At 39.4% G+C, this 24,087-nt stretch overlaps 1 protein-coding gene across 13 annotated transcripts in view; it reads right to left on the reverse strand.

Annotated features, from left to right (window-relative positions):
- The window catches only part of mast2 (microtubule associated serine/threonine kinase 2), a 464,628-nt gene that overhangs the window by 7,451 nt on the left and 433,090 nt on the right, over positions 1–24,087 (reverse strand). For 10 of the 13 annotated variants that reach the window (XM_059647949.1, XM_059647956.1, XM_059647955.1 and 7 more), the window contains 6 exons: positions 22,675–22,955; positions 18,791–19,006; positions 14,666–14,892; positions 14,444–14,566; positions 9,272–9,408; positions 8,180–8,367 (listed from right to left, as the gene is read on the reverse strand). In XM_059647949.1, coding sequence (XP_059503932.1) covers positions 8,180–8,367; positions 9,272–9,408; positions 14,444–14,566; positions 14,666–14,892; positions 18,791–19,006; positions 22,675–22,955 — 1,172 coding nt within the window. The remainder of the gene's footprint in view (positions 1–8,179; positions 8,368–9,271; positions 9,409–14,443; positions 14,567–14,665; positions 14,893–18,790; positions 19,007–22,674; positions 22,956–24,087) is intronic. The other 3 variants (XM_059647961.1, XM_059647954.1, XM_059647951.1) reach the window with 2 other exon arrangements.

Here is a 24,087-nt window from a genome sequence, read left to right on the forward strand (position 1 = left end):
ATTTAAAACGCTTTAGATCGCCAACATTTTCCACTTATAATGAAAGATTGTCAATAGGACATGTACACAATGGCTCTCTTTCCACAAATGCTACCAGAACTACTTCTCATTTGGATTATATAACATGAAGCAAAAAAAAGCTCATTAAATCCAACATGTTCCCTATTTAGAGTATAGTAGTAGAAAGAAAATGCAATTTTCAATAAACATAGTCATAGTCAGCTCAATGCTTTATTTTGATGCAATTAGATGAGAAGAAAATTCAACGTTTGATTTTAGAGCAGATTCTTTTCTCAGCAAACTGCATAGATTTTGCTAATTTCGGTGATATGAGGTGACCTTTGGATTGGTGTTCTACATAGAACGTAACAACACAATACAGGCCCTTTGGCCCACAATGTTGTGCCGAACTATTATCCTACTCCAAGGTCAAACTAACCTGCATATTTTGCTGTCATTAATGTGCCTTTCCAAGAGTTGCTTAAATATCCCTAATGTATCTGTCTCTACTACCAAAGCTGGCAGTGTATTCCACACACCCACCACTCTGTGTAAAGAATCTACCTCTGTCATCTCCTCTATACCTTCCCTCCAATCACCTTATAGTTATGCCCCTTCATGATAGCCATTTCTGCCTTAGGAATTCAGTCTCTGGCTATTCACTCTATGTCTCTCATCATCTTGTACACCTCTATCAAGTCACCTCTCATCCTTCTTTGCTCCATTTCCTCAACCTTTGCTCATAAGACCTGCCCTCCAGTCCAGGCAGGATCCTGGTAAATCTCCTCTGCACCCTCTCTAGAGCTTCCAGATCCTTCCTATAATGAGGCAGCCAGAACTGAACACAATTCTGCAGCATGATTCATCAGCTACCAAGTAACAAAATCTCAAAATAACTTCAAGCTGCACGGGCCCTTGAAATACTACAAGAATGACATCCTTAAAGCTACAAATGCAGAACAATTCAGCTCATCTGAGTTTAAAAATTGTGAACCATGATTCTGGTTCATGTCTGTCTTAACTGAATAATAATTTCAGCCCTGTTTTAGACAACCCAAAGATCATGAAAATAAGACTGGAAAGTATTTACTCTATCCGAATCTAAAACGAAGAGCTATGGATGCTGAAATCTGAAACAAAAACAAAAATTGCTGGAGAAACTCAACAGGACCAGCAGCTTCTATGGAAAGAAAGCAGAGTCAATGTTTCAAATTAAGTGACTCTTCCTGTATTTCCTCTGGATGGTCAAAAGTGTTGTACATTGAAAAATATTTTGAATCAGCCACTGCTGATAAGCATGCAAATATGGCTAACAATTTGAAAATAACAAACTACAGAAGAATAAATAAATTAAGGAGTTTATTTTTGATGACATTGCTTGAAGGACAATATTAATGGGAATATTTAATGTTTTGGAGAAGATTTATAGCTCAGGTTGTGGAAGAGGTTGTAGACCTGCTTGTTGAGCCGGTGTGTTTGGTTGCAGATGTTTTTTCACCCTGCTCGGTAACATTGTCAGAGCCTCCTGTGAAGAGTCAGTGTTCTGTCTCGCTTATTATTTATATCCCCCAGTTTGCTGGGGTGTGGCCATCACATCCGGTTCTGTTTTTCAGTGAGTTGTGTATCTGGTCCAGTTTAATCTGTTTGTTGACAGAGCTGGAATGCCAGGCCGGCAGGAATTCTCGGGCATGTCTCTGCTTGGTTTGTGCCACTATGGATGTGTTGTCCCAGTCGATTTGTATCCTTTGTCTGTGTGTATTGAGACCAGTGAGAATTGGTTGCGTCTCTTGGTGGCCAGTTGGTATTTGTTTATCCTTATTGCCAGTTTTCTTCCAGTTTGACCTGTGATATTTTGTATATTACATTAGTTTTAATGGTTGTAGGTATGGGATCATTTATGTTTGTCAGTAGCTGTTGCAGGCAGGGTGGTTGTTGGTTTGTGGGATATCCTGATACCAAGGGGTCTGAGTAGTCTTGTGGTCATCTCTGATATGTCCCTGATGTATGGTAGGGTGACTAGTGTGTCTAGCCATGTTGTGTCTTTTTGTTGTGGTCTGTCACGGAGGTAATGGTGGATAGTGGTTTTCGGGCATCCGCTCTTTTTAAAAACTCCGTATAAGTGCTCCTGTTCTGCTTTGCACAATTCCGAATTGCTGCAGTGTGTTGTTGCTCATTTGAATAATGTCCTGATGCAGCTCTATTTATGGTTGTTAGGGTGTTTGCTGGTGTAATTATGTATCTGGTTCGTATGTGTGCTCTTTCTGTATACCCTAGTCTGGAGTTCCCCGTTGTTCCTACATTCTACCGTTATGTCTAGGAAGGGTAGTCGGTTATTGTTCTCGTCTTCTTTTTGAATTGCATTCTGGTGAGGATGTTATTTATGTGTTGGTGGGTTTCATCTATTCTTGTGCGTTTGATAATCACAAGGGTGTCATCTACATGGCAGACCCAGAGTTTGGGTTGTATAGTTCTTAACTGCCCTCTGGGCAATTAGGGATGGGAAATAAGTGCTGCCTAGCCAGTGACACCCTCATCCTGTGAATGAGTAAAGAAAGAAAGAAAGTGGGCAGCACTGTCTGTTCTAACCTTTGTGTTACTGCTTCTGCGGTCAGTCCAGTTATTGGGGATCCCATTAGTGCTCTGTTGATTTGTTTGAATATATGGTCGCTGATGGTGAAGTGGGTTGTGATGCTGCTGGCGTGTGGGGTGCCTGCCTTCCTGGCTCGTCCAGCAGCGTGGCAACTGTCTTTTTGGCTAGGTTTGTGTTTATGGATGTACATAGTGCTGTTACCTCGAAGGATATCATCATCTCATCCTCTTCTATTCAGGGGTTCTTGATGGTGTTGAAGAATTCTTGGGATGAGTCGATGGAGTTAGTGGTTCGTATGCATGCGTTGTATGTATGGAGTTGGTGGTGTTGTCAACTAAGTATTTCAATTTCTAATGTAGTTCTTTGGCTAGTCCATATGTTGGCGTGCCTGGTAGTGAGACAATGGGTCTGAGGAGAGCCCCTGGTTGGTGTATCTTAGGGAGTCCATTTAATTGGGGTGTGCTGGATCCTTCTGGCTTCATATTTTGGTAGTCTGTCTTGCCGATATCCCCTGCGTTGTGCAATTTCTTCAGGGTTGGTGTATCCAGTTCTCTAACAGTGGCGTTGGATCTATTGACATCTGTTGGTAGGTGTCAGTATCTGCGAATAGTGCACTGGCTTTCTCAATGTATTGGGCTCTATTAAGGATTACTGTCATGCGTCCTTTGGCGACCGGTAGGATTACAATGTTTCTGCCTTTCTTTGCTTCTGTTACCTTTCCTGCTCAGTGCTGAGACTATCGTCTGTCTGATGTTCTGTTGTACTTTTTCCGTGAGTCCGTTGCTCTTTAGTGTCAATTCCAATGCAGCCAGGAGGTCAGTCTTTTTGGCGCCTCTGTAGTTATAATTCAGTCCATGTACTAGGATGGTCTTCTCAGTGATCGGTCTAAGGTGATCTTGATCCATGTTTCTGTGCTGGCCATGTCATTGCTGTAGGTGAGTTTGGATAGTTTTTTCTTGTAACACTATTCTTTTCTTTGATCTGGTCTTTTGTTGTATGAAGATGGCGTGTTCCAGTGTGGTTGTCCATTCTTGGTCAGTTGTGTTGGAGTATGAAGTTTTTTTGCACGTAATTTCCCGCTCGTATTTGTGGTGGTGGTTATGGGCATCTTCGATCATAACCTTTATCATTCTGCAGGCTTCCTGCGCAGCTACTCTCCGTGCTTCTGGATTGTTGACAGGTGGTTTATATTTTAAGTTTTGTGGTAGTACCTGTTTTCTGAGACATTCATGCAGCAAGTATAGATGTTCACAGGTCGCGCTCAGTCAGATGGCATTTGCCTCCCATCTGTGGGCCAGTTTTAGGGTGTTGTGCCCGTAGGTGTTAAAAGTTTTTGAGAAGATTTGTAGCTCGGGTTGCGGATGAGGTTGTAGAGCCAGTGAATTTGTTTGGAGACATTTCGACACCCTGCTAGGTAACATCATCAGTGCGACTCCAGTGAAGCACTGGTGTTCTGTCCCACTTGTTATTTACATGCCTCTGTTTGCTGGGATGGTTGGCATTACTTCTGGTTCTGTTTCTCAGTGATTTGTATATCGGGTCCAGTTCAATCTGTTTGTTGATGGAGTTGGAATGCCAGGCCTCCAGGAATTCCCTGGTATGTATTTGTTTGGCTTGTGCGATTATGGATGTGTTGTCCCATTCGATTTGTATCCTTCTTCGTGAAAATTAGTTGTGTCTCTTGGTGGCTAGTTGGTCTTCATGTATCCTTATTCTCAGTTTTCTTCCAGTTTGACCTAGGTGATGTTTCTCTCAGTCCTTGCATGGTATTTGGTATATTACGTTAGCTTTATTGGTTGTGGATATGGGATCCTTTACATTTGGCGGTAGCTGTCATAGGGTGGTTGCTGGTTTGTGGGATATCCTGATACCTAGGTGTCTGAGGAGCCTTGTGGTAATTGCTCAGGTTTTCTTCAATGATAGTATTTGGGCATTTATGTTTATTGGATGTACCAGACACGGTCCAACTTTAAAATGTCATTTAAAAAGTGACAACTCCAACAATATAGCAGCCCATCATTTAAATTATATCCTGCATCATCGTGGTTAGTTGTAAACATTTCCAGTAGGGAGAAATCAATGTTATAAGTAAGGGTTAGCGTTTTATTGTTATTTTATGGGTCAGCGTTATTAAACTTAGCTCATCACACGTGAGAATGGGTTCCCTCAAAGACAAAGCTATGTTCAAAATGATTTAGTTTGTTAACCAAGTGTGTAACAGGGCTATGAGTATATGTCCGCTGTACTCCTCCAACTCCACACTGTGCTATCTCTGACTCCAGCATTGGCAGTTCTTACTTTGTCTATGGGTATTTTTGTATGTATATAATTTACTTAGTTTGGAATTAGGTTCTGTGCTGAGTTTTGTAGTTGTTTTGTTTTATTTTTAGATGATGGTTAAACATTCATGTAAGCAGATACATAAAATTGCTCACTCATATCATCTTCTCTTGTAAAGATCTTTGTAGATAGTAAAGTAAGTTGGCAAACAATTACAAAAGAGGTGATCTTACAAAATGGCTTGTCAAAGAATCAATCAGGAGACTGTTGGAAGTGACGTTAGCTAAATGGTACACGCTTTTAAAGAAACATATCAGAAAACTGGGCATACCCTACCTAACCAATTCAAGAGTGGCTCTGACCTGTTCATGCATGAGTAAGCGAATTAGAGTTCAGGATGCCATTGATCTTGCACAGGATTACTTCCAGCCAGGGTTAATAAGGGCCAGGTTGGAGTGCTTTGGTTACAAATAGTCATCAAACAAGAATACAGGTTACCTCAGAGTACAATGGGATCTGGGCTGAGGAATGGCAGATGGAGTTTAATTTAGATAAATATGAGGTACTGCATTTTGGTAAGGCTTACATATGTGAATGCTGAACTAGGAGACCTTGGGGTGCAGGTTCATAGCTCGTTGGAAGTAGAGTCGCAGGTGGCCAGGATGGTGAAGGTGTTTGGTACTCTTGCCTTTAATCGGTCAGTGCATTAAGTATAGGATTTGGGAGGTCATGTTGCAGCTGTATAAGTTATTGATTCGGCCACTTTTGGAATATTGTGTGCAATTCTGGTCTAACTGGTGTAGGAAGGATGTTTTGAAACAAGGAAGGGTTCAGAAATATTTTATGAAGATGCTCCCGGGTTGGAGGGTTTAAGCTATAGGGAGAGGCTGAACAGGCTGGGGCTATTTTCCCTGGAGTGCAGAAGGCTGAGGGGTGACTTTGTAGAGAATTATAAGATCATGAGGGACATCAACAGGGTAAATAGGCAAGGTCCTTTTCCCGGGTTGGGGGAGTCCAAAACTAGACAGCATAGGTTTAAGGCGAGAGGGGAAAGAAGTAAAAGGGACCTAACGGGCAACATTTTCATGCAGAGGGTGGTCTGTGTATGGAATAAGCTGCCAAAGGAAGTGGTGAAAGCTGGTACAATTACAATATTTAAAAGGCATTGGCTGGGTACATGAACAGGAAGGGGTTGGATAGATATGTGCCAAATATCGGTAAATGGGAATAGATTTATATAGGATACCTGATTGGAATGGACAAGTTGGACCAAAGGGTCTGTTTCCACACTGTAGGGAATCTAATCTAATCTAATCTAATCAGAATAAGATGGGTGGGGTGTCACAGATTTAAGACAAAGACGAGGAGGAATTTCTTCTCTCAGAGGGTAGCAAATCCATGGAATTCTTCACCAGAGGCTGTTGAGAATGGACTGCTAAGTACATTCAAAACTGAGACAGACAGGTTTTTCTCATTCAATAAGTCAATCCAGCGTTATAGGGAAAGACGTGTGGTAAATTTTGCAAGCACGGATTGAGTTCAGCACAGTCAAAATGCTGCTTCTTGTGGATAGCCAAAAGGGGTGTGTTACTTGATACTGTTTGCCAATTGTAAGATGTACAGCCTATGTACTTGGCACCACACCATCACTGAAACTCATATACCATATTACTTATTTGTGTGGAATGCAGAATTTCTTTTTGGACAGCAGTATCCTGCTAGTTGACAATACCAAACATGAAATATGCTCTGCATAAGTTTCTTCAAATTCAAAATCATCTTGTGTAACTCTGAATGAGTGAAAGGCATACAGATTGTTTGTACTTGCTCACAACAGTTGAGGTTTTCAGGTGTTTTTAGTTTGAAGGTGGTAAGTTATCCCAGAATCATGACACTAAATTGATTTCTGTTTTAATATCATTGCTGGTGACCTCAATAATGGACCATATAGAGGACTAAAGAATGACTAACAGCAGCTTCTAGATTGCTGTATTTAAGAGTGCATGTACAGAAATCAGAATGACAATTTCATAGAGTAATAACAATGATTGCTGACATCTATACCCCCATCACATTTATAAAATCCACAGACTATTCAATACAACACTGAATCACTGACACAAAGCAAAACAGGGGAAGTTAATCTTAAGATTAAGTTAGAGTTAAAATTGATGGAAAACAAAAGTTTTAAAAATTGACAATGCTTTAGATCTGAGTGACGAGGCTCCACTTTCTAGGTACAAATTTTCAATCCAACAGAGTTTGTTATTAATTAAGGCTTATCACTCTCTTAAAATTACATTTATGCTGGAATGGACAGGCTAACTTTTTATAACAAGTATGTTGGGTATCCACCACTAAGTGTTATAATTTGCATGTGGATAATCTCATCATCATCGTTCATCTACTTTTTTGATGTCAAGAGTTTTACAAATATTTAGTTTAAGTGTAGAAAATATAAACATTTGAGTTTAGCGTATTTGGCCTGCTGTGTTCATCCAGCTCCACGCTTTGTTGTCTCGGATTCTCCAGAATCTGCAGTTCCCATTATCTCTGAGTTTATCATTTGCCCAGATTGCAAATTGCCTCATTGATCTTGAGTACTGTCTATACTGTCACTTATTTTCAAGAAGGTCATTCTGTTATTGCAGATGTTATGATTTAAAATCAAGAGATGTAAGTGAGAAGTACTAAAGGAAAGACAACACATCACAGGAGCCTGGCACAGCACTGTTATACTGTGTCCTGAAACTATCCTATTTTCTAATGTTATTTCCTAAATCTGGAACTCCCATCTTAACAGCACTGTGAACGTCCCTACAGCCCAAGGCCTGCAGCAGTTCAAGAATGCAACTGACCACCACCTTTTCTTTACTCAGAGAGTAGTAAGGAAATGGAACGCTTTGCCTGCAACGGTAGTAGATTCGCCAACTTTAGGTACATTTAAGTCGTCATTGGATAAGCATGTGGACATACATGGAATAGTGTAGGTTAGATGGGCTTCAGATCGGTATGACATCGAGGGCCGAAGGGCCTGTACTGTGCTGTAATGTTCTATGTTCTATGTTCTCTGGAACATTTAGGGATGGGCTATAACAAGTGACACCCTTATCAATAAATAAAAGAAATCCCTAACCTTAACTGGTGAAGTTCTAGAATTTTAAATACAAGCAGTGAAAATAATATGTGAGCTGCAAAAACAATTCCTACTGAAATATCTTGGAACATTTTCCTGTAATTAATCACGGTGTCTTCAGCATCTCCACAATATGAATAAGACTGTTACTTCAATGCAGAAATGGTACCTACCTGAGTGTACAGAGTCCGGTGTGGACCTATAACTCTGGGTTGGTGAGCGAGGGGAAAGGTTGTGGGTTGGTGAACCTGGTACACTTTCTCCAGATGAAAGCGATCGATTCAGGGAGGACAAACTTCTACTTGTATGTAGCAATGTCGCTTGCTTTGTAACCTTTCGAAAGAGTGAGCTTCTTTTCTTACTGCAAATTAAAAAGTAGAAGTAATAAATTGAACATAATAGAGTTAAAAGCCTGATGTGCTTTAAAAAGGCAAGGAAGGGTAACTCAATGTTTCCACCAATAAAGCAAAGCACAAAATGGATTCAGAGAAAATTATATCACCTGTCACTTTAGCTACTAAGCAATGTATCATTCAGTGACAGTGTGTGCACTGGCCACTCTGTAAGTTAGCTTTCTGCAGTATAACAGTCTGAATTGGCCATGAAAAGGAATGACAGAAGTTAGCCAGAGAGACCAAATCATACATACAGAAGAATGGACAACTTGCAGTGATATCAATAATTGTAATTAAACAGTTAAGGACCACCTGACACTAGAAAAACTGGAAAACTACATTTAAGATGCGCTGACATGTATGCTTTGCGATAATTTATTTTTTCCAGTTTTTAATCCAATTGTAATGCTGCTAGAAAGGTCTTGCGACTGAATTTAGGGACAAAAATTAAAATAGAGAGCCATGTTTTACTTTGCATTATGTTTTAGTAAATATAAGGCTATGCAATCTTCCTTCAAATTGTCACTACAAAACAGTCATATAGGAATGATCACTGCAAAGGCAGGAGTTGTATCCTCACCACTGTGGCTTCCTGCTCAGTTACTTACTGATTCTGAGCAGCAGCAAAATGAAAGCAAATAGACAATAATTATTCTCATTCAAAATTCAATAATTATGTTTCCTACAGTGTTGTGATAAAGAAAATGGCTGCTGAACCAAATAACAGCTAGTTACTCATCAATAATTCTTAAACAACTCATTATTGTAAAGTTTTAAAGCCTGTTGGCTCATTTCAACAGTAAGAGTCCTAGAAGTGCAAAATTAAATGGGAAAAACTGGTGTTATTCTGCATTTTCTGCTGAAAAGTACCTTTCTTGGCCATCTTTAGATTTACCCTTCTTGTTTCTCCTTGCCATCTTTGTCTTGTAGTTAGATCTCCGAGCTGGCCCAATTTTGATTGAAGTATTCTCAAAAGGAGTTGTTGATATTGAAACCTTGTTTCCACTCTATGAACAGATATTAATTGCAAAAGAAAAATTTATTTGCTTCATATATTCAGCAAATATTTAGGCAACTTCATGCACCATTTCAATTATATTCCTCATCATTAATATCTGAAGGTCACCACTGACCAAAACACTCACTGAACTGGCCATATCAATGCAACAACAGAGAATTCAATGGCATGTAACTTAGCTCCTGACTCTTCATCACCTATAACAAAACACAAATCCAAGTGTGATGCGATATCTCCTTTGCCCAGATGAATGCAGATTTAACAACACCATCAAGGGCAAAGCAGTCCATTTAAATGGCAAGTTCCCACAGCACATCAGGGTCAGTAGCAAGCAACTTGCCTTGCCTGAGATTTCAAACAAGATTTTGGGGTAAATGTCACCTGGGTGCACTCTCCATGGTAATATCTTGACCGCAGTCAACATGTTGACCAATCAACACCCTTGGTAAAACAATGTTGTCCTTGAGATTTTGGATTCTTGTGTCAGTTTTGAAGAATGCCAGATGAAAAATGTTGACAGCACATCCATTACTTTTTAGCGTTACTCATGTTCTGTAACCCCAAGTGACTATTCCAATTACTTCTTGCTTAATGCTGGCCCTTCGAGTCTACTTCGCTATTCATCACGATCGTGGCTGATCGTCCAATTCAATAGCCTAATCTTGTTTTCTCACAATAGCCTTTGATCCCATTTTCCCCAAGTGCTGTATCTAACCGCCTTTTGAATACATTCAACGTTATGGCATCAACTATTTTCTGTAATAATGAATTCCACGGGCTCACCACTCTGTGGGTGAAGAAATGTCTCCTCATATCTGTCCTAAATTGTCGACCCCGAATCCTCACACTGTGATCCTGGTCTTGGCACACCCACGATCGGGGGCATTCTTCCTGCACCTCCCCTGTCGAGTCCTGTTAGAATTTTATAAGTCTCTATGACATCCCACCACCCCCCCGTTCGTTTGAACTTCAGTGAAAATAATCCTAACCTAGTCAATTCCTCCTCATACGTCAGTCTTGCCATCCCTGCAATCAGCTTGGTAAACCTTTGGTGTACTCGCTCAAAAGCAAGAACATCCTTCCTCAGAAAAGGAGACAAAACAGCACATAATATTCCAGGTGTGGCCTCACCGATGTCTTGTACAACTGCAACAATATATCCCTGCTCCTGTACTCGAACCTCTCACAATGAAGGCCAACGTACCATTTGCCTTCTTTACCGCCTGCTGCACCTGCATGCTTATCTTCAGCGACTGGTGCACAAGGACACCCAGGTCCTGCTGCACACTCCCCTCTTCCAATTTACAGCCATTCAGGTAGTAATCTGCCTTTTTGTAATTATAGTGCATCCTGTCCAGATTATGCTGAAGGATAGAATATAGAACATAGAACATAGTACATTACTGCACAGTACAGGCCCTTCAGCCCTCGATGTTGTGCCAACCTGTCATACCGATCTCAAGCCCATCTAACCTACACTATTCCATGTACGTCCATATGCTTGTCCAATGACGACTTAAACGTACCTAAAGTTGGCGAATCTACTACCGTTGGATCTCTGTATCCTCGTCACAGTTGACCCTTCCCACCCAACTTGGTATCATCTGCAAACTTTGAGATGTTGTATTTGTTACCTCATCCAAAACATTAATATATTTTGTGAATAGCTGGGTCCCAGCACCAATCCCTGTGGCACTATTGGCTGCAAATTTGAAAAGGACCCATTAACTCCTACTCTTTGTTTCATCTCTGCTAACCAGTTTTCTATCCATCTCAATACATTTCCCCCAATCCAATGCACTTTAATCTTGCACAATAATCTCTTATACAGGACTTCACCAAATGCTTTCTGAAAGTCCAAATATATCAGATTGACTGGCTCTCCCTTGTCAACTCTACTAGTTACATCTTCATAGAATTCCAACAGATTTGTCAAGCATGATTTCCCTTTCATAAATCCATGCTGACTCTGTCTGATCCTGCCACCGCAGTTCTTTGTTAGCTCGCCGAGCCAGCTGTTCCGTGGTGTGCAAACATTTCGTTACCATTCTCGGCAACATCATCAGTGTGACCTCTATTCTAGGGGTTGGTGTTCTGCTCCGTTCCAAATTTATATCATCCTCTCATGTGATCTGTAACCATAAACTGAGCTACAAATTTTTGACAAGATCCTGCTACGGTTTTGCTATGCATTCCTTAAATATTTGCCATTGCCTATCCACTGTCATCCCTTTAAGTAACTCTCCGCAATCTGTCAGGGCCAACTCACACCTCACATCTTCATGTTTTCTTTTACTAAGATTCAGCACCCTCATCTCCAAATCAACTACCTCACTCTCCATCTTGATAAAAATTGTATCATATTATAGTTGCTCATCTTCATTGCACAGCTTGATTGGCAATGATACCCTTCTCATTACATAGTACTCAGTCTAAGATTGCCTGCTCTCGAGTGAGTTCCTCCATATGTTGGTCAAGAAAACCATCCCGTATACAATCCAGGAATTCTTCCTCTATGGCATTCTGGCTTATTTGATAATCTCTCACTTCCATCCAGGAGTTAGCCTATATGATTAGGTTTACTCCTCCTTTTCTGTTTTGACTGTCCTTTGAATATGTTGCGTACCCTGGAATATTTAGCTCCCAGTCTGGGTCACCTTGTAACCACGTGTCTAATAATAAATTATCTCTATTTGTGTCACTAGTGGTGGCAGTGGTAAACTATCTTCTTACATCACTGTAGTCCAATTGGTGTAGGTACACACACAATGTTATTAAAAAGGGATTCCTAGACATTTGATCCAGTGACAGCAGATGAATGAAAACTTAGTTCCAAGTGAGGACATTTGGAGCCTTGCAGCGGGTGAAGGAAACTTGCAGTGGGGATGTGATAAATCTGCTGTCCTGGTTAAGTTGAGCTTTTGGTTAAAGAATATGGCCTAATGGTATATAGTGCATCTTCTGGTGGACTACACTACTGTCAGTGTGTGCTATTGGTGCCAGGAGTGAATGATCCAGCAGATGATCCTGGATATAGTCAAGATTGTTGATGGTCAGAGCTGTAATTATCTAGGTAAGTAAAAAGTATTTCATTGAACACCTGACTTGTATCTTTTAGACGACGGACAGGTCTGACCAACTCTCCGAACGTTAGTCATGAGGGAATTCAATGTTAATAATCCCACTGAATATAAAAGTGAGATTTACTCCTGTTGGAGATAGTCATTGCCTGACCCTTGTGTGCCAGTCATCACTGCAAAGCAGAATGTTGGCCAGATCTTGCTGCAAATGATGATCGACAGTTTCAGTATTATAGGAGTTGTAAATGTGACTGAATACTGTGCAAACATCAGAAAACATTCCTGTTTCTGACTTTATGATGGAGGGAACATCATTGATGAAGCCACAGAAGAAGGCTGCACCAAAAACAGAGCCATTAGGAACTGGATAAATGAAGAAAATGGTTAGCTTTCACCAGCTAACCACAGCTACTTTCTTTGGTTCTAGGTAGGAATCTATCCAGTGGAGAACTTTACCCCAATTCCCACTGATATCAATTTTACTGAGATTCCTTGATGCCACAATCAGACAAATGTTACATTGGTGTCAATGATGGTCGGTCAAACCATACTGCTGGAGTTCAGCTTTTCTGACCTTATTGGAGTAAGGGTAATGAGGAGGTCTGGAACTGAGTGGCCCTCTCAAAACCCAAAGTGGCCAGCTCAGTTGTGCTGAGTAAGTTCCACTGATAGCACTGCCAATGTCATGACTTTGCTGCTAATTAAGAGTACAATGATGAAACAGCATTTGGTTGGATTATATTTGTCCTATTTTTGTGTATCAGACATATTTGTGCAGTGTTCTCATTCCTGTAGATATGTAGCTGTATTAGAGCAACTCGGCGACGATGATATCCAATTCTGAAGCACCAGTACTTAACATTGCAAGAGGAATGTTGTCAAGACCTATTGCCTTGGCAGCATACAGTATCCAGTTATTTCTTGACATTATGTGAAGAGAATCTAATTGCCAACTTTGAATGAAGGGCCTATGGAGGCAAAGATGGACCATCTGTTCAGTATTTGTGCCTGAATGAGAATACAAATGCTTCAGCCTTGACTTTTGCATTCATGCATTGGGATCTGCCTCTTCTTCCTATATTTTAAATACATTTTGACTTTTGTAATTTTAAACAAAGAAAATGTAGATATTTTAAATGGATGGATTTTATATTACAATGTATACAATTTAAAGTTTAATGTAAACCTTTCATAAATAACAATAGCATTTTATCACTTTGTTCACAGATAAAGCTACTCATTTGGAAATCCAATCTAGCTGTGGAAGGTTTGTGGTTCTGAGGCACCTACGCCAGTGTCTGATTTAGCGTCCTGCCAGCAAACTAGATTTGGCTATCAGATGAAGATATTTGCAATCTCAGAATCTCAGCAGAAATATGTTGGTTTAGTATTCTACACAGACTTCAGAATTAACAAAACAAGCCTGAGAATTCAACATCTAGAAATTCATTACATCTCCCGCCAATGCACTGAAACAGGAGGTCAGTGCTCTTCAAGTCATAACTTGGTGCCTGCACTACAACTGGAAGTGGTGCACCTATTATTGCTGCCTCTTTCTTCCCATGCTGTTCTGCATTCCCTTTCCCACTCACTGTCTTGTTTGCTGGCCTTGTGCATACAAGATACATCCCAGCTCTTGCCGCTAAACATTGTAATTCTTACATTTTTAATATTACATGTACACTTATGGATCTTAAACAGTCAGTGAGTCTCAATGCCTTCGGCAGTGATGTCTTTTGAGAACAGTCGTGTTTAGCAAGTTGCTATTACATTAATAATATAGTGCAATCACATGAGCTGTGTGTGCACCCTCTGCAGCAAACACAGTACAGAAAATAGGCTACTTGCATGAATGACGGTGTTCACACTAGCCACAGTTGGAAACAAAACATAGTCTATTAACTTTTACATCAGATATTTCCTACGGAAGGAAATGAATACTACCTTTAATATGAGCTCGACCACTTCTGTGTGAACGAGGCCATGGACAGGCTCCCCATTGACATGAGTTATCAGGTCCCCTGCTTGCAGGCCAGCTTCATGAGCAGGTCCATCTCCTTCGACATGCTGCAATACAAAAGAAGTATTGTTCAGCAAAGAAAGCTGTTCTGATTTATAAAAGAAATGTCATTGTGATTTGCTGAGAAACAAAGTAAATCTACTTACCCAAACCATATGGTGAACTGTAAAGACATCACTCTCTCCCATATACACTCGAATAGCTCGAAGGGTAAAGCCATATTTTTTTCCAGCTCTGTGGATAATGATTGGAGGCTTCAGATTGCTCACGGCAGGAAAAAAATCACGGTTTGGTGAGGAATCTCGTGAGGATGGATTGGACGACAAAGAGCGTGGTGACATAGGGCTGGCTAAGGGAGAACCAGTATGGTGGTCTAAGTAAATAGAGTATAGAAAAGCAGTCATTCAATAAGGCTACTTCCCATAGTTTAATTACCAAAAATAATATTATGCTTTTGGCTAGTTAACTAATTAGTCTATCCATTTTATCCAGCACTACATGAAGATTTTCTGTTGATCTATATCTAGAATTGACTTCCTTAAATATGTGTTTCAACTAGTTTAAAAAGTTACAGAAATTGCTCTGAAATAGTCTAAAATTTTCCAGTATTAAAAATAGGATCTGTAACTTGTGCCTTGCTGGAGTACAGAACAACAGTTGGCTTCATCCCAGCCTACTTTATTAAATGAGGGAACTATGTTAATTAGATATTTCAACAGCAGGACACGTTAAATGTTTGTACTATTTTCAAATCTTACTTTTGTTGAGATCTTTACGTTCATCATTCGAACCTAGTTGGATCAATCCATATTAATTGTCCACTGCTGAGTTAAAGCAAATTATCATAAGATATTTAAATGTTTCACTGAAGAAAATGAACTTAACAAGGAAATTAAGGTGGACTTTGATCATGATTTCTGTTGTTTCATACACCCTTCTGGGCATTTATGGACGAGTTTCGCAGTCTGTTGTGCTTGTTAAATGCTTGCAACAGAAAAGTATTATTCAGCATTTTGTTAATCTATATGTCTAAAATTATTCCCAAACCACAACAAGGATATCAGAATTAGGAATTCTCTGTTATTCAGTGCCAATGACCTTTGGCTTCAACTCCACTTTCCAAACTGCTTCCTTTATAGCTTGAGTCTGAAAGTTCAAAATCTGTCCAACGTGACCTTGAACATACATAAGAGCGGACCAGCCAAATTCTCAGGAAGAGATTTCTAAAGACTCACAACTTGCTGTGTGAAGAAATTTCTCTTCATCTCAGTCTTAAATAATCAACCCTGTCTCTTAGAACGCGTCCTAAATTGCTTAGCGTCTCATCATTGCGACCAATGCAGTGAACCTTTGCTGCATAAACTCACGGCGAATATATCCTTCCTTAACCATAGAGATGTAAGTACTCCTCATGTCCAGGTTTGGGCTCACAAAAGTCTGAGATAAATGTAACAAAACATACTTATTCTTGTACTCCAGTCTCTTTGAAATAAACATTGATGTGCCAATTGCCTTTCTTACTGCTTTCTGTACCCAAATGTTAATTTTTTGTGTATTTTTTAAAAATACACCCAAGTCTCTCTGAACATCACATCTAAAATTTCAAACTTTTGAAAAAATATTCTGTATCTCTATTCTGACTACTGAAGTGAAAAATCTCATGTCCATATGATATATGGCATCTGTCATTTTGTTGCACAGTAAAACTGTCTCTATTGCTTTGTAGACTCATTGGTTCCTTCCAGTTTATTTTCCCAACTAGATTCAGATCAACAACAAACTTGGACACATTACCATTGGTCTCTTTGTCCATCATTAATATGGACTGGACAAATCTGAAATACCAGCAAAGATTCCTGTGGCACTGCACAAGTCACAGCCTACTAACTTCAAATTGCTCCATTTATCATTAAAGCCAATCGAATGGTAAAGCACCCCAATGGGAAAATGGCCTATTTGTCTACCCTTAAAGTTACATTCTCAAAAAAACTCTGATGAATTTTTCAAGTACAATTTTATTTTTGGAAACCACGTTGACTTTTGCATGATCACACTAAACATTATCAAACACATTGTTAAGAGTCCCCAGAATAGATTAAAGTATTTCCTGGTGACAGATGTCAGGCTAACAGAAATGCTGCTTCCTATTTCTATCTCTTTTCTTGAAAGCAATGTTACATTTGCTAACTTTTAATCTAGCAGAATTTTAATAGAATGTAGTGAATTTTGGAAAATCATAACCGGTGCATGACTAATAGGGAGAATGAGTTTCACTATTGATTTACTTTAGTTATAGCCATGCAATCCAGTGTATTTATTGATTAACCTAGCATTATATTATTTGGCCTATATAGACTTTAGTACTTTAAGATAACATGACTCTGCATTGTCTCATTTCAACATGATGTGCATCATAGGATTTTGATCAGAATGAAGGTAACACACTAATGAATTAAGTATGGTGTAAATGGCAAGGGTCCCCTGTTTACTTTGATTTCATCTTACACAGCCAGGTTGCAATAACGTGCAATCTTGAATGCTTAATATGCTCACATCTTCTCAACTTGTTAAATCCTGATCAGAAGGCTCTGGTGTTAACAACAAAGGTGCTTTACTATGGGAAGGGACGAATAAAAAGGAAATTGTAGTTGTACTCTACATTAACTTTGTTTTAATTCACACATTTTAAAAACAGAAGCAATTATATTTGGCTAAATATAACTTTTCTTATTAGATGTAATTTTATAACAATGTATGTTTAAGTTTATGGCTATACAGTTCTTTAAAGTTTGATTACTAAAGACTGAATAGTCACTGAATGTACATCATCTTTTATACACTTTATTATGCAATTAAACTTTACTGACACTTAATAAAAGTTACACAATCTACTTTGTAATTTATTGCTTTAATGCTTTGTGGCCTTCTGTATCAGCTTCCTATAGTTTAGGGTTTATAAGCAGGTTTTATGCTATGTCCATTGTTTACAAAATAAAGTAACTTGCTCCAAGCCCGAACAGCTACTAGTAAAAGCATATTTTTGAGCAAGTTGGCATTCAAACATAAGTAGTCACAGATGGGTGTTGGATTTAACGAGGGACTCTTTAAATTTTAGCAAAAACTGAAACAATGGGCTCAGAACATCAATCATGAGGATATGATAGCATACAAAACCCCTACCCTAAACTACAGCACAAGGAAAATATCCTTTTACCATAGCAAAGGATTAAAATGAAGAGGATCATCCTATGGATAACTGACATCCTAAGGAATCAATCAAGGGACAGTGGAAAGTGATTGCATTCAATGCCCATCACCCTTAAGGGTTAATCAGAGATTAGTATTGAATCAGAGATAATGGGAACTGCAGATGCTGGAGAATCCAAGATAACAAAATGTGAGGCTGGATGAACACAGCAGGCCAAGCAGCATCTCAGGAGCACAAATCCAGCTCCACACTTTGTTTCTTGGATTCTCCAGCTTCTGCAGTTCCCATTATCTCTGATCATAAACTTCAGTGTCAAACTCGCTGCATGCACATTGATCACTAAAAGCTAGTGCTTGTTAATTCTTTCTAAACCTCAGCCCACAAAATAATCAATGACATTATTACTTTTAATACTGGCCCAGGCAAGGCTTATTTATCATTTGAGCAGGGGATTCAATACTAATGTGAGGCTGGATGAACACAGCAGGCCAAGCAGCATGTCAGGAGCACAAAAGCTGATGTTTCGGGCCTAGACCCTTGGCCTGCTGTGTTCATCCAGCTCCACACTTTGTTATCTCTGACACTGAAGTTTGTCCAGTTGGAAGCAGAAGACGAGAGGTGTTAGGGGCAGATGGACAACTAAGTGTCGACTGCATGGCCTAAGCCGAAGCAAGGCCTGTAGTAATCTTGTAAAGTTGCTGCCCTGCTTTATTAAATATTATCTTAAGTGTCCTGAGTTGCTGGAATCTGGGCCACCAGGTCCTAGGGATCGGTTCACTTTTAACAACTTAAGTTTCCCTAGTCATTTTCATTGCCATGTATCGATTGCTTTTAAATTCATTCATTTTTATTAGCCCTCAGATTTCCCTCCAATTCTGGTAAATAATTTAAAAATTTAAGCACAGTTCTAATGCTATATCAATGCAACAGTGTTCAACATTTGCTTTAACCAGTTTCCTGAGTGCAAATAAATCTGTGCTAATGAAAGTTTAGGCTCCAAACAGCAGCCTCCAAATTCATTAAATTGTCCAAAAAACTGCAGAGGTCCAGCTTGAATCCTTACCCGAAGGGATCATAAGGGACAAGGCAGTTGCAGAGGCTGATTTGATCACTTTATTAACTGGCCTCGAGCTGCGTTTCTCAGTCGATTCCCCAGACATTAGCCTGTGCCGAGCTCTGCGGACTGCTAGGTCACTGATTGCTTTTGGAGTTGAAGTGTCTGATCCCTCAGTGCTGTTGCTGCGAGACCTCTGATCAGATAGATCAGTGGTGCTGCCAGCTGGAATACAAGTTAAAGCAAGTTAACAGCAGCCTGTACAATATGGTCAATGATGAACAAGTAGCATCAGACATTCACTAGTAACTTGCCCTAATAACTTTTATGGAATTTTGCTGAGGAACTTGCAAAACCTAGACAGCCATTTTGGTGCAGCCCCTTTGTGAGAGGGGATCTTGGATCTACATTAACCGGGTAAGAAGCTATGTAACCTCTCAACCAATCAGTATGAAGCATCTTTAGTGAGACATGCAAAGTGTGAGCAGGAAGTGCAAGTTGAAGTATTTTTAAGAACAAGGGGGAATTCATGAATTCTTGAACATTCCTTTTTACACAATAGGGATGCTTTCATTATTTGAGGTCTACCTCAAAACTTTACATCATTTCACAAATTAGCAGTAAAAAGCAAACTCTTGGGTCCACAAAAAGTTGAAAACATCGTCGGATGCATTTCTCATACAAATTCTGTTTAGACAATGTTCAAAATCTTTGTTACTGCAGAGATAATCTTTCATATGTAACATTTTAAAAGTTGCATTATGCACTCTCTCACTTCCTGAAGTATTTTATTTAAGACATTTCATTGATTTGACAGACTGAATATGATTTGTTCAGTCATCGCAGGCCAGTGCTCTGTATGGGTCTGAAAGGATCAGTACTGAGGACTGTAACAAGCAACACCTGCTGTGATTGTGTCGAGTGGATTTGTGTGTTGAGCAGCTTACAGTGATAAAGCAGTACGACCTTTTATCCAGGTCTGCCTCACTGTGTCCAAACAATGTTAAGATCCTACTTGATGGTAATACTATCAAGTTTTGTATTACTTGATAAGTAATAGTTTTTTTTTGCAGTTTGTTTTTGTAGTTCAGTTACCATGGTCATGAACTATATATTTCCACAAAATGTTGCCAATGTACTCTTAACCAAAGAGCACAAATTTGTTATTATCTCTGTGTGTGTGTCTGTGTGTGTGTGTGTGTGTGTGTGTGTGTTTATATAAACAACTAAAAGATTAAACCCATTTCCCCAGAAAAATCCTTTACTTCTGTCTTCACTTTAAAATATTTTACCCAACTGACAGGTATCCCCTTTTGACTACTTTGTGCGCATTCACAGGATGTGATTCCTTTTATCTGTTTCAGAGACACACACTAACTCATTGACTTTTCTGAGTGAACTCTAAAAGCTTACAGCTTCCCTAGTCCTGCCTACTTGGATGGCCAAAACAGCTCAGGACTTCATTCCATTTCACTTAAAACCACCTTTCAGTTGAGACTGATCTCTGTGTCCTGAACCAAACATGCATGTGTGGCTTCAGTCTCTCTTTCCGTGGATAATTAAATTTCAACTTTGGAAGCACTTCGATAATTGTCTCATAAGTTGCTTTGATTGCTCATTTAGCTTAAGCCACATGCTTTCTTGGAAATACTTATTTGAATGGACCGTTAAAAATTACTGTCTGATCTTTTTAAAAAAGTCAACTTCACAGAACTAGAACCAAAAACTCATTTACCTCTACTTTAGAATCCAAGTCTACAAACGATAATACTCTAAACCATCACAGAAACAATGTCTACCAACTCCATGTAAACTGTGACGAGTTACTAATATATAGGAGCTTCTTCAAGTGAGACAAGGAAGTTTGCTTTTCTCTCATGCAAGACTTACCACCTTCTATAGATCCCTACACTTACAAATGTTGCTGGCAGCAAATCCATCATATGGGGAGATGCACACTCTATTTAGCTAAACATACAACAGTCTTTAGCCTTAATACAAATATTGTGCATTATCAAGCCTAACAATCTGCAGAAGATCTGATTCATCATGAACAATATTACATGAGGTCTGGTGGTTTACAAAAAGTTGTATGTCGAACTTCCAACACTTATAAATAATTGTTTCATGTAATTGTCATGCCCAACTCAACCACATTGCACCATTGGACCAACACTGTTAACTAATGATCTTCAAATGACTGCTGCTAACGTGATTTGGTTTAGGCATTGCCAGATAATGTCATTTGGCAAGCAACAGCAATTTTGTTGAATGCCCAGGGAAAATAGTTAGATAATCACTGTTGGAGATAGTCATTGCCTGGCGCTAATATGGCTGATATTATTTGCCATTTTTCAGCTGAAGTCTTGCTGCATGCTGGCACATACTGTTTCATCGAAGAAATTGTGAAATGAACTGAAACTTTGTAATCATCAGCAAACATTCTTACTTCAGAGTTTACAAAGGGAACTTTGCAAGAGATTCTAATCAACCACCTTAAGAAAACCACGTATTCATGTCTACAGGTTCTCCTTCATCCTTGTTTGCTATTTCCTCAAAAGAGTAAAATAAATGAAATACTATTTCCTTTCCACAAATCAATGTTCACCCTACTTAATCATATCATGATTTCCTGAGCATGTTCTCCACTCTCAAAAGAACAAAGAACAAAGAAAATTACAGCACAGGAACAGGCCCTTCGGCCCTCCGTGCCTGCGCCAATCGAGATCCACTGTCTAAACCTGTCATCTATTTTCTCCTTTAAAGTCCCATAATAAAAATATCAGAAATATTTTATGGCTTATGTATTAATTTTCCATTTCAATTCCAGAAAGGTTAAATTCCAACTGGAACAGAAATCCTAAAAAAAACACTGCCACCCATTCAAAAACAATCCCAACTGGAGCTTAGCTGGTTCTCAGCTGAGCTGCAAAAATGATTATGTCATAGCCATATCTGCGCACCACGAAGCTACAAGTTTCTGATTTAACAAAACAGATAGACTGAGATATTGACTAAATGGACTTCACATGTTTAGTTATCTGTGCATTATCTAGCTGGTGTTCTTATTGAAAATAGATATTGATGACTGCAAAGTAGAAATCACAAATTTCAGTCATCTCTTTAAATTACGAATGATGTCTACTTATAATATACAACTGCCCTTTAATTAATGAAACAAAGAACTCTAGATGCTGGAAATTTGAAACCAAAATGGAAATTGCTGTTTAAACTCAGCAGGTCTGGAATCATCTGGGGTAAGAAAGCAGAGTTAACGTTTCGGGTTTGGTGACCCTTCTTCAGAACCGGGTTCACTTAACTGAAATAAGGGATAACAAAGTGTGCGGCTGGATGAACACAGCAGGCGAAGCAGCATCTTAGGAGCACAAAGGCTGACGTTTCGGGCCTAGACCCTTCATCAGAAAAAGTCTGCTTTACCTCCACAGATGCTGCCAGACCTGTTCAGTTTCTCCAGCAATTTCTGTTTTTGTTTAATTCTTGCATTATTATTTTTGGTCTAAAATCAAGGGCTCTATTAGATTAATTTAGGAATTATTTGTTTGATTTAAACCATACCATTGATCAAACCCTGACTGAATTCAGTACCTCTGGCATTCCACATTTACGACAGATGTAATAAGCATTAAAATTGCTGGATGATTGAAAATTCAACTGGTTCACCAAGGTTCTTTTTGAAGGAAAGGTTATCAACCCTTATCTGGTCTGGCTACCTATAACCCAGTTTCACTTACTTGACTCACAATATTTTAACTGAACCTGCAAATGGGCATTTAATACTGTTTTTACAATGTTATCTACAGCTATGGAAAAACACAATAGTTTATTTTCTGATCTGCAGTTCTCTACAATCTTTTTTGACAGGAGTATATTACCAGTTAAAGTTGAGCTGCTAATGTTACTGATTGTCGAAGCTGGTGTGGCAGGACTAACATCCACTTCCAGTGTGAGGTCTTTCTCTGCGGGTTGTTCTGGTATAGTTAAGGGCACGTCTTCCCATGTTCTAGTTGCTTGCTGCTTCTTTCCCTCATCTTCCCCAGAAATAGCAAAACGTGGCATCTCTATTAATGTTGAACAACGGCGCCTGACTGTTAGTGGAGGACTGGAGTCACTTTCAGTGTGTGACGATTCTGACAATGACATGCGCTTTCGGATACTGAAGAAACATGAACAACGCAAGATAAATAAGTCACAAAATCAGATAAACAAATTTTCTTATGCATTGTTACATGAGACTGTCAAAATCATTTGGGCTGTAATGTAGTGGCATATCAGTAATAACGACTTACAGAAGGGTGCTCTCCAGCATAAACTCTAGCCTTGCCTTCTGCTACTCAGAAGGTATATCTATTTACATGGAAGAGTTTACACTTTTGCAGCTTAATAACCTTCAAAGACTGTACACGTATCTCCTTGGGTGTCTTAAAGAGATATACTCAAATGAGAGTTATAAGGCAATTGGTAAAATATTTGTACACCTTGTCAAAGAAACCAATGGTCATATTTCCTGACACCAGAGTCTATTCAAAGTTTATGCTAGAGAGCAGCCTTCTCTAAGTCATTATGACTGACATTCAAAGTTTTAGCAAAGATTTATAGCTCGGGTTGAGGTGAGATGTTGACTTGCTCACCGAGCTGGCTTGTTTTTGTTCAGACATTTCATCACCATGCTAGGTGACATCATTAGTGGAGCCTACAATGAAGCGATTCCAAGCAGAGCTGAACATCGCTTCATCGGAGGTTCCACTGATGATGTCACCTAGCATGGTGATGAAACATCTCAACAAGAACAAGCCAGCTCGGTGAGGAAGTCAACAATCTCACCAGAGTCTGTATTTTGTATTTTGTAACCAGAGACAGAGGATGGTGGTGGAGGGCTGCTTTTCAGACTGGAAGCCTGTCACCAGTGTTGTTCCACAGAGATTGGTTCTGGGTCCTTTTTTGTTCATCATTTATATAAACAGTATGGATGAGAATATAGAGGTATGGTTAGTAAGTTTGCGGATGACGCTAAAATTGGTGGCATCGTAGACAAAGAAGACAGTTTTCCAAGATTACAAAAGGGTCAATAGGCTGAAAAATGGCAGATGGAGTTCACCTGGATAAACGCGTGGTATTGCATTCTGGTACACCAACAACGGTAGGGCTTATACAATTAAAGGTAGGGCCTTGGATAGTGTTGTAGAACAGAGGGATGTAAGGGTGCAGGTACATAATTATTTGAAGTTTGCGTCACATAGAAACAGAGCAGTTAAATAGGTAAATTGACCTTTGGGCATAGGAATTGG

This window comes from Stegostoma tigrinum, chromosome 8, assembly GCF_030684315.1.
Source record: "Stegostoma tigrinum isolate sSteTig4 chromosome 8, sSteTig4.hap1, whole genome shotgun sequence".
NCBI lineage: Eukaryota > Metazoa > Chordata > Chondrichthyes > Orectolobiformes > Stegostomatidae > Stegostoma > Stegostoma tigrinum.